The 12,043-nt window shown below is 33.5% G+C and overlaps 1 protein-coding gene across 2 annotated transcripts; it reads right to left on the reverse strand.

Annotated features, from left to right (window-relative positions):
• Positions 1 to 2,131: 2,131 nt before the first annotated feature.
• Positions 2,132 to 8,432, reverse strand: LOC114403046 (ABC transporter C family member 3-like). Of its 2 annotated transcripts, none has more exons than XM_028365760.1 (10): positions 5,837 to 8,432; positions 5,567 to 5,653; positions 4,836 to 5,486; positions 4,507 to 4,671; positions 4,029 to 4,323; positions 3,712 to 3,926; positions 3,194 to 3,583; positions 3,022 to 3,085; positions 2,699 to 2,938; positions 2,132 to 2,612 (listed from the first exon to the last, which is right to left on the reverse strand). In XM_028365760.1, exons 1-10 carry the CDS (start codon positions 8,168 to 8,170, stop codon positions 2,488 to 2,490), a joined length of 4,566 nt encoding a protein of 1,521 aa, XP_028221561.1. In that variant the 5' UTR covers positions 8,171 to 8,432; the 3' UTR covers positions 2,132 to 2,487. The 2 variants fall into 2 exon arrangements, with proteins under 2 accessions (XP_028221561.1, XP_028221569.1); XM_028365768.1 differs by having other exon boundaries at positions 3,194 to 3,499; positions 5,837 to 8,429.
• Positions 8,433 to 12,043: the final 3,611 nt, after the last annotated feature.

The following is a 12,043-nucleotide window of genomic DNA, read 5'->3' on the forward strand; positions in this document are numbered from 1 at the left end:
TAAAGACTACTAATGAGATTAGTCATATTCACTAGTGAAAAAAATTATCCCTTAAAAGATTAGCAGTGTCATTAAATGTAACCATCACAGTTAAACCATTTGATTCCATAACTATTTTTGAAATAACATTTAAATCTATGATATTATATATTAAAATTAACTAAATTAACTACTTGTATCGATCTTGATGAATGATGTATTTATTTCTTATATATAACTAAATTTATTTTTAAAATAAAATATTTCAGTAATGTAGGATCCTAGATCCATCAAAATATATATATATATATATATATATATATATATATATATATATATATTTAAATTGATTCAAATTTAAAAATGCGAATCATCCAAATCAATTAACATTAAATTTGAATTCATTCAATTTAAGTCTAACTTAAATGGGGAAAAAATTTAAACTAAACTAATTGATTTAATTTGAATTATAAGATTGATCGGAATCCACCTTAGTGAGTTATCAACTTGTTCTTCATTTGTGTTTTTCTTATGTTTCTTTATTGCTTCAAAATTTATCTTATAAGATTTTTGTTCTTTTTCATGAAGAAATTCCTAAGAAGTCAAGAGAAAAATGAGAGTATGGATAAAGAAAATATTCTAAATTAGGCTATAAGCAAATGTGATCATTCTAAATAGGCTTTTACTCCGAAAACTCATAACTTGAGATTTTTTTATCTGATGTCGATAAGGATTACACAGTATTTCTTTATTTATTACGCATGTTGTAAATAATATCCATTATGACATATATTAAAAAAGTTAGTAATATTATTTTAAAATAAAGTAAATATAAAATTTAAAATGAGTATATGTAATTAATAGACTTGTATAATCCAGGTAATTGATTATAATTATAATTAAATAATTTAATAATTAAATAAGTTTAGTGAAATAGTTACAAAAGAGCATGACATACGAAAAACACATAACAGTAACCCCAACCAAGGCTCAATAAAAATATGTGCCATAAGACTCTGCAACACATTATTTGATTTATTTCCATGACTCTCACCAAAAACTAATGAGCAAATTACACTAATATTTGACACCCCTCTTATGATAGTGTTAAGTAAACGTTAATTTTTAAAGAGCATTTACGAAAATGTCCTCCCCACATTTCAGAAAATCCAAAATTGTCCCAAATCGAAAAAAAAAAAGCCATAGGATTTGGTCGGAGTGTTGGTCCATGTTGTTAATTTCCAATTTTGCAGCTCTCTTTGACTCTTCACATAGCAGCAACACATGAATTGTCCAGATCTAGAACAAATTGGATCAACATCCAAACTGGATGGATGAAGCTTGAGAGTACCAAGAGCATGAAAATAGTCAGATTTCACATTATTGTATCTCCTTCGAAGGGGAATGGAAAGAATTTTTGTAGCAACAGGTTCCTGAAAAAGATGTTGAACATCCCACTGAAGAGTTTCATGGTTAATTTAGTCAGCCACCAGTAAATTCTTATATACCATCATACCGCTACTCCAAGGAATAAGATTAGAATCAGTATTCGGATCCACCTGTCCTCCCAGAGTTTAACCAAATTTCCATCTCCAAAGTCCCCCATATTCATCTAACTTATTAGTACTATTTTTTAGTGATGTGTGAGCATTTCATATATCAAACACTTCATAAATAGCTATTGTTTCTTTTCATTTCTCTCTTTCTTATCACTTTTTCATATTACAGTCATGTTCTCTCTAAATGTCACGTAGATTTTAGATACCTGTGAATTATTTTCCTTATTAAACTCTTTAGTCTATTTATTAACTTAACATTCAATATTTAATACAAATATTGACAAGACAATGTTGTAAATTATCATGGTATTTCATTCATTGGTTTGGCACCTTTCTCTATTTATTCTAGGAATTATAAAATGGCACAGGTGAATGTAACCTCATGGCATCTCTGATGGTGCACTTTAAGTATATTAATTGGTGCAAATCTGCCTCATCCACATATCCTTTGTTATCAAACTCCTTTCTCACCTCATCCTTCCATAAATCCTCTAAGGTTCTTCCCATATTTATTCCAATAAACATTGCGTAGAGATATTACAGTTTCACGCACTTCCCAATTACAAAAGGCTAAAAGAAAAGGCACAATAATAATAGACATAAAGAAGGAAATACCATAGAACACATCTTATGAGTTCTCACAATGTGAGACAATTTATATGACTTCTTTCGAAACTTATTAAATCGAGTTGACTAATTAGAGGACATTATACTGCCTTTGGTCTACACATACTAAGAATGCATCAAAACCAACTCGATTTTCTATTTGACTTTTGTATAAATCTTACCACAATAATTTCATCCTTCACCCTTGTAAAGAGAATAGAGTATTTCACAGCTAAAAGCCCTATTTTATAAAATCCATTTTTCTATAAATAAAACAAGAAAATCCATGTAATCCACCAGATTTTCGTCATTGTCAACAAACTTCTGTTTCTGTATGTTTCAATCAATGATCATCAGATTTCTCAAAACTGGAGTTGGACCTCATGGTATACTCAGCAACAAGTTGAGCAAAAGATGATGACTTATTCTCCAGCAGCCTTGTTGGGGTGTCATACTCCTCAATAAGTCCTGCAGCAATGCCTAACCAAATCAGACAACGAAACATGAAGGCACAGAATATCAAAGTTCTCTGAAGAATGACATCCTTTCCTAACCTTGACTGAGAAGCAGAACCATATCACTGTCTAGAACAGAAGTTATTCGATGTGCAATGGTAATGACTGTAGAGTCAGAGAAATGTTGCCTAAGAGTTTGCTGAATCAAATTATCCGTAGCTGTATCAACTGATGCAGTGGCTTCATCAAGCACCAAAACCTTGCTTTTCTTAAGCAGCACCCTGCCAAGGCAGACCAACTGCCTCTGACCCATACTCCAATTCTCACCATTCTCAGTAACTACAACATCAAGTTCAACATTAGCAATAAGTTCAAGGTTAGATTCACTATGCATTTAAGTTCAATAAGGATCGAAGACAAACCTTTGGAATCGAGCTTTCCTTCTTTCTTTCTAACTTCATCTCCAAGTTGACACTTATCCAAGGCCTATTTAAAAGAATGTAAATAAGTGAACGCAATACAAATCTGGTGAAACATTACACATACAACAATCTTTTGAACAAAACTTAGTGTCCACATAAAAAACCAACCGACCTCCCAAATTTGTTCATCAGTGTATTCTTCCAGGGGGTCCAGATTATTTCTCACTGTCCCTTCAAACATTGTTGGATCCTGAGGAATAATGCTTAGTCTAGACCTCAAATCATGAAGTCCAATTGAAGAGATATTGATGTTGTCAATCATAACTTGGCCAGCAGTAGGCTCAACAATTCGGAAAAGTGTTTGTATGAGAGTGGATTTACCACTTCCTGTTCTCCCAACAATGCCAGTTTTCAGTCCTCCACGAAATTTGCATGTAAGACCGCGCAAGACAAGTGGGAGATGTGGAGCATAACGAACCTTCATCATGGGCAAGACATCATTACAAACGTCGCACAAACATCTTGTAAAAATTATGCTATGAAATATGTTGGCATGATTTTTCTGTTTCAGAAGCTAATTTCTTGCCATTACGGAAAGGAAAACCTTGATATGAACTTCATAAATCAATTGACCGAAAAATGAAAAAAAACAAAAGCACAAAACCATAAACATATAATAGCTCAAACTACCTTCAAATCTTGTATATCAACCTCGCCATATGAAGGCCAAGAAGGATCTGGCCGATTATCGTCTACAACAAGGGAAGGCTCACAAGGAATACAAGTATACTGAAGTATTCTTTCTACTGATATAATTTTGTTCTCCATATTGCAGAGATTCCATATCATCCAAGCTTGTACCATGTTCAAATTAAGTCCATATGTAACAGCTAAACCAGCAAGGCCTTCAAAATCACAAAAAAGTTATAAAAGAGAAACAATTATGTTCAATTCCATATTAGATTAGCAGATTAAATTTTGATTTGTAACAGATAGGAATAACTCACCTGGATCTATGAATCCCTGTGGAATAGATATTAAGAATATTAAGGAAAAGGCAAATGTGATAGAAGACAACATATCCAAGCGGAAACACAACCATTCCATGGCACCAGCAATATTGAACTTTGGCCGAGAATATCCATCAGTCAGTTTCATATTTGTTTCCTGAAATCTTGACTGCTGATCAAAGCTTCTAATAGTTGAAGTACCAGAAATTGTTTCAGCAAAGTGTTGAATGATTGGGGCTTTGCAGACTCCAACTAAGCGTGATAGTTCTCGGGCTGATGGAATATAATATTGCTGCAATATTATAAGCTTGTAAGATGTTATATATCATCATGTAATATTGTATAATGGTGTCAATTTTGCAAAATATGTTTGGTTCATAAGCTGTGCTGTTAAGGCTATTGACAGAGAAGGATGCAAGTAATGCAAGAAATATATGTCACCTTATTATCAGTAGTTACATGGTCAGATTAATACCTGATACAAGATGCTGATTGCTATCACAGGTATAAAGACAATGAAAACCTGCCATGCAGCTTGAGACATCACTCCTATAATTCCCAGAAGCTGGATCAAAATGAAGGCAAACGATGCAATTTGATAAGGAATGTCTGTATCCAATGCACTTTGATCAGTTGAAGCCTGCAAGAGAACAACAGGAAGAGACACAAGTGACAATATTATATAATTTATAGTTGCTGAAAACATTTAACAAAATCAGGGAACTATTAATCTAGAGGGAAAATGCTATTTAAGACACAAAAATCATATCTCTAAAAATTATGACAAAAATGGAAAATACATACTCTGTTAAGGATTCGTCCACTTGGAGTGGAATCGAAAAATGACATTGGAGCACGGAAAATGCAGAAGTGCATTTTATTGAAGAGTATAGTAGCTGTTTTATAACCAGCTGTGACAAGAAGTATCGCTCTGGCAAGGATGCAGAAAGAACTTCCAATGGCCAAACCAACATAGACTGCTATAAGAGTCGTTCCTTCAACAGGTGGCTGCACATCCTCTGAGATGGGAGTCGCCCAAGCCATCCAATAATTACTTCCAATTTGAAGAGCTTGAAAAAGAATCTGAGCCAACAATATGAATGGTACAAGAGCTCCTCCATATGCTGTTGTGATACATTTCCAATAGACTGAAAACCCAACTTTACCTTTCTCTCTTTCTTCTTCCTGAACAAGCTGGCCTTGTAGTTCACTTTTATTGTCTGTTTGACCATTTTGCTCATCTTTGCTAGCCTCTTTTTCTTTAAAACCATGCGTGTCGGAGACGTTTACATCTTGTTCCAACACACTTATTTCATTAGATACTGCCGCTCCATCCAATGAATCTAGTGTAGACAAAGCTTTTTTGTGTGCACCAACAAGTTCCATAAAATCAGCACCACTATTAAGAAGATCGGTATATTTTCCACATTGAGTAATTTTCCCATCTTTCATGACCTAACAACAAGGATAACAAGATGGATTAAAAACAAAATCTATTTTTACATTAATAACAATAAAATTATAAATCCACTCACCAATATAAGGTCAGCAGCAGGTAAGAACTCCACTTGATGAGTGACATAAACCACTGTCTTTGAACATAAAAGGCCTAGCAAGCATTCCTGCCATACACAAAACAGAAAGGTTCACTTACATAAATACTACAACTAGAGTCATGCTGTTGGAAGAACCACATTTCAAAAGAGTTAAATCAAGGAAAATTATTTGTATTCTGCAATGCACAAACAAATATAGTAGCTCAGGTTATATTGCACATGATAAACAAAATAATGAAACCAAATTACCTTAAAGAGGTGAGATCCTGTGTGAGCATCCACAGCACTGAAAGGGTCATCAAATAGATATATATCAGCATCTTGGTAAAGTGCACGTGCAATTTGTATTCTTTGCTTCTGTCCACCACTCAAATTTATTCCACGTTCTCCTATAATTGTCTGATCACCAAATGATAAAATCTCCAGATCCTTCTTCAGGGAGCACGCTTCAAGTACCTTCTCATACCTATCCCTATCCATGCGTTCACCAAACAATATATTATCCTCTATCTTGCCGCTTTGTATCCATGGAGATTGAGCAACATAGGCTTTTGTTCCGCAAACCTTAAGGATGCCTGATATCTTTGGTACTTCTCCCAATACACAAGAAAGTAAAGTAGACTTGCCTGATCCAACAGTACCACAAACAGCAACCCTCATCCCATGAAAAACTTTAAGATTTATATTTTGCAAAGTTGGACTAGGGGAAGATAAATCCCAAGAGAAGTTTCCATCAACTACTTCAATTGCTGTATCGGAACTGCCCCAAGGAAGCTTCTCTACAACATCAGATCGTAAGTCATCAAGACGAAGGAATGACACAATCCTATCAAGAGAAACTTTAGTTTGTGCTATCATCGAAATTGTATCTGGAAGACCGTAAATGGGCTCTTGAAGAATCCGAAATGTTGCAAGTGCAGACAAGATCTTCCCTGATTCAAGGGGGATCCCCATAAGCATACAGGTACCAAAAGTAACCACAGATACAAATGTGGGGGAACCCCAAAACACAAATGTGGTCACAGCTGCAGTATAAACATATTTTTTTAGCCAACCTTGCTCATTTTTCCTGAGCTCGGTTATTTTTGATAGAAACTTCATTTCCCATCCTTGTAGTTTGAGGATCCTCATGTTCCTTAGAATCTCAGATGTGGCTTTCATTCTTGTATCTTTTGACTCCATCAACTTCTTTTGAAACTTCTCTTGCAATGATCCCAATGGAACATTTGCCAACATAATAGCAACAGTTGCAACAAAAGCAGCAATTGAAGCCAGCCCAAGGTTTTTATACAAAATCAACAAGGCTAGTGTAACTTGCAGAGCCACCATCCACAAATCATGCATATACCAACTGAAGACACCAACTCTTTCAGCATCAACAGTCATGAAATTGATTATTTCCCCAGAAGTGTGACCCTGCTTTGATTGACAAGAAAGGGTCAGAGCCTTGTTATAAATCATCGTTACCAGCAGCGCTCGGATTCTGAGTCCAACTTGCTGCAACCTGAAGAACCAATGCCTTTGGGTCAGGCACTCCACAAGCTTTGCAAAGAAAAATGCAGAAACCAAAAAATACCCCTGGTTTTCATACAGCCGTTGTCCATCGAGGTACTGAACAAAACCATCAATGAGATATGGACCAACATAAGAAGCCAAAGTGTTTAACAATACAAGAAAAGCTGTGATAAGAATCTCCTTCCATGCTGAAATTATTAACGATTTCACCAACTTCAGTGTGGTGACACTATTAATTCCACCACAATCAGCCTCAACTTTCTCTCTGAAAGTTGGAAAAGCACCAATTACACTATCTCTGCTGTCTAGTTGAGGAACATCCTCAAGGTCCAGGGTCTTCTTATTACCAACGGCTATAAGAGGACCCACCCAAGAGAAGGTAAGAATGCTCAAAATTCCAGCATATGAGAAAGGGGTAACTGAGTCCCCACCCTTGGTCTCTTTTGACTCCAAGGAATCAGCATTCAAAAGAGGTTCATGAATGCCGTTATCAACATGAACCTCGTTTTTCACAAAGTACCCCACGTAACAGAAGAACAAACCAACACAAGTGGACACCACATCAGAAACCAAGTACTGTGTTGGCAGAGAAACGCGTCTCCCAGACATAACAACAATGTCCACCACGATGCAATAGCAAGAAACAAAGAGGTAGAAAGTGAACCAGGCTCTGAAGAAGAACGAGAACCTTCTTTGGCCGGAACTGAAGAACCCCTTTTGCAAGCAGACGCAAACAACCCCCCAAGCAAGCGTTTTTAGCGCCAAATCCAGAAGGGTCACGAGCTTTTCTTCTGACCAGCCACTTGTATACCAGTAGAAGTAGTTAATGAAACAGAGGAGGAAATTGAAAGCGGAAAGAGCAAGAGAAGAAAAAACGGTCGTTTTGAAGAGGGAGTTGTTGGGTTTCTTCTTAGACTCATCCCCGGGACCTGCTGTGAATTTCCTCCAAACCCATGACAGCACAACCGCCACGAGCAACAGAAGGTGGAGGAAACCGGACAAGCCATGAAGGAAAATGGGTTTGAGCAGAACGGCAGTGGAAAGGTGTACGTTGGAAAGTGACAACATAGTGTACTAGGAACTAGGAAGGAGTGGTGTTGTGGGATAATAGATATTGTGGAATGTGGAAGATGAAGTTTTTGAGGTTATAAATAAAGAGTAGTGTGTGTAGAGAAGAGAAGTCAAAGAGGGGATTCCTTGGGAAGATGGTAACGTGGTGAGCAAGAGTGGAGTTGTGTTGACGGAGAAGACCAAGGTAGAAATTAGGAAAAGAGACAAAAGGGTGTGCCTTTTCCAGGAAGAAAATTGGAATGAACTCGGAAAAGTTTGGGCTTGAAAAAGAACACTCACTCGTATTCTGTGGTCATTACGTTGAAGAGAGAGGTTTGATCTCAAATTTTCAATGACAGGATCTTCTACAATTAATTGTTTTCCTCTTTGCGTCATCTTTTTTTGTAATTTTATACAGTAGTGTTTTTTTATACTAATTTTCCTATATGAAATATTAAATGAAAAATATTAAATATATTAAATATATTTAAAATTTACCTTACAAAGAAAGAAAGAGAATTGGTAGGAGGAAGTTGTGATTGTAATAAAATTTATAATTATTCTTTTTTATCTGTTAAGTATGAGTATTTAAATTTAGTTATTAAAATATATTAAGGGTAAATATTTTTATAGCGTCAGTTATCACATCAAATATAGTTTTTTTTTATAGTGTCAGTTAATTTTTCCATGGCTTTTTTTTTATAATTTTGTTGTTAAATTTACACAGAGTACCATGCATGAATGTATTCGCGCCTTTATTTCTCGTCGTCGTCGTCGTTCTCATAAATGTTCACGGGAGAACAAAGATAATCATCTACAAATATTTATCGTCGTTATTCTCATAAATGCTCAGGGGAGAACAGAGATTATCAACAAACTATCAATTACCTTATTGACTATTCACATTTCTAGTTATTCTTTAATAAATTTATTATTCATATTTTTTATCAGCATTATTCATATTTTTCTACTTTTTTAAGGACACATTTTTCTACTTATTCATGTAAAATAATTATTCATATTTTTATTACTTTAAATATTTTATTTATACTTTTAAAATTTTATTGAGATTGAAAATGATATTCCTCTAATACATTAAAACATAAATGTTGGTTTACCTCTCAATTATTTTGTAATTTTAAAGTGATCGTGACAAATTTTACTATTCTGGTATTAAAAGATCTTAAACACATTGACAAAATCGATCCAATAAATAATATACAGTGTGATTTGAATTGGTGGGTTACATTATTTTTTTGGTATATTACGAAATAAAAAAAAAGCAGGAAAATTACAAACGAATAAACAAAGTGACCATAGACCATAGACCATAGAACATAGGATAAAACACATGGGGTGAGGCCACGAGGAGGAGCGAGCCCTCGTAAGGATGTTTTGACTGTGAGTTTGGTTTGGATTTAGGTGAAAATAATATTCAATCAATTGATTTTATTAATTAGTTTTATTTGATTTGGATTTTAATTTTTTTTATCCCAAACTAAATCAACCTGATGATGAATGGATTGATTGGTTTTGAGTCATTGAATATCTGAAAAAAATAATTTTGAAAAATTTAAAAATAACATGATTTTGTTCCAAATTTAATAAATAATGTTATTATCAAATACAAATAATGTATTTAATTATAATTGACTTATACCAAATAAATAGTAACATAAATCATAAAAAAACACATAATTAATTAATTAAATCACAAAATCCCATCTATATGTAATAATAGAAAAAAAAATCAAATTATCCAACATAAATATTGATTTCAAGGCAAAATGAAGTGAAATACAAGAAAGACTCAAAAGAATACAATAGTAAGTTAAGCTTTAATATATATCCAATGACAGACCTATATTCATATGAGTGTGAGTAAATACATCCTTCAATTTAATAAAATCACTAGTATGTGTCTTAGAATTTTATATTTTGCACTACCTAATTTTATGTGTTTGAACCCTTAATTTATTCTCAAGTGAAAGTAAGCAACTACATCCTTTTATTTTAATAAAATGACAAATATTTTATATTTTGTACATCTAATTTTTACATGTTTAAACTCATTATCTCATTTTCATTCTTCTTATATCTTTATTTATGTATTTATTATTGTATGCATGATAATTTTTACTACCTTTGTTCCAATATATAAGAAACAAATGAAAATGTTTTTTTCTTAAATATAAGTAACATATTATCACCTTTACATGCATTAATTGTCATTTTTCTTCTATACTCTTATTTATTATAAAGATTACTAATAAGATAAATCATTGGTGAAAAAATTATCCCTTAAAAAATGAACAATGTCATTAAATGCAACCACCACCACTTAAACCATTTGATTCCATAAATATTTTTGGAATAACATTCAAATCTATGATATTATTAATTAAAGTTAACTAGATTAACTACTTATTGATCTCGATGAATTGTGTATTTGTTTCTTATATATAAGAATAGAGATAATAATTAAATTTATTTTTAAAATAAAATATTCTAGTGATGCATGATCCTAGATCTACCAATAAAGTTGATATAATTTGAATTGATTTAAATTTGAAAAATGTGAATCTGACATCCGAATCAATCAACATTATATTTCAATTGATTTGATTTAAGTCTAACTCAAATGACAAATTTTTTTTTGAACCAAACTAATTGATTTAATTTGAATTATAGGATTGATCCTAATCCACCCTAGTGAGTTATCAACTTGTTCTTCATTTGTGTTTTTATTATGTTGTTTCTTTATTGCTTCAAAATTTATCTTATAAGATTTTTGTTCTTTTTGCATGAAGAAATTCCTAAGAAGTCAAGAGAAAAATGAGAGTATGGATAAAGAAAAAAAAGCCATAGGGTTTGGTCGGAGTGTTGGTCCATGTTGTTAATTTCCAATTTTGCAGCTCTGCGCTCGTGTTTTTTCGTCCAAGAATTTTCAGCCTAGATATGTTTTGCTACTCTTCTCCCATTTTTGTTGTGGGGTTTCCGGAGTCATGGGAACTCGAGCCTCCGCCGTAGATGTGTTGACGGTGCGACTTTTCTATTTGAAAATTACGAATCTGATTTCCAAATCAACCAATATTAAATTTCAATTAATTTAATTTACGTCTAACTCAAATAATTTTTTTAAAACCAAAAATGATTTAATTTGAAGTATCGAAATTTGTTGGATTGATCCAAATCTTAATTAAGCAAGTGACTTTCAGTCACTCCAACTTTAGCAAGGTAGTTTTTACCTTGGTTTCTTCCTCATAATCAATAGTGACAATTCCTAACACCAATGCAAATGGTCCACCCCATATAATATCACCAGTAAATCATGCCTCGAAGATATCATAGGTCATTCCCTGATAGGTTATGCTATCTCAAGAGCTGGTTTTCGAGGACCAGAGCCACCAGACAAGAGAAGAAAAAGAGAAAGCTCAGGTAAAGGAATATTTTCATTGATCTTGCTTGCTTATTTACATAACTATTTGTAGTGTTCCTAGTAACAAAATTATTATCTTTTTGTACTCAAGGAATATTACAAAAACATAATTTGTTAGACTTGTCCCTGCTAGCAGACAAGCATCAACCAAGCAAGATTCCAGCTGCTAATTTCTCACCTGAGGTAAGATGGTTTCGAAATTGCCCTCTTGGGCTTTCCTTCTCTTTGCACCCCTGTTTTTGGCTTTGTGACTGCTGCTCCTATTTCTGTGTTGCCTGCTTCTAGTTCCTTATCATTCCCAACATCATTTTCCAAGTGAAGTATGCCACGCATTTGAATATATGGATTATTCAACAAAATTTCATTGTTACTCTACATTGCAAATACAATAAGTAATACTAACAAGCTAATATTAAATCACAGACAATATCTTCGAGGCATGCATCTACAGA

The sequence above is a fragment of the Glycine soja genome, chromosome 2, assembly GCF_004193775.1.
Source record: "Glycine soja cultivar W05 chromosome 2, ASM419377v2, whole genome shotgun sequence".
NCBI lineage: Eukaryota > Viridiplantae > Streptophyta > Magnoliopsida > Fabales > Fabaceae > Glycine > Glycine soja.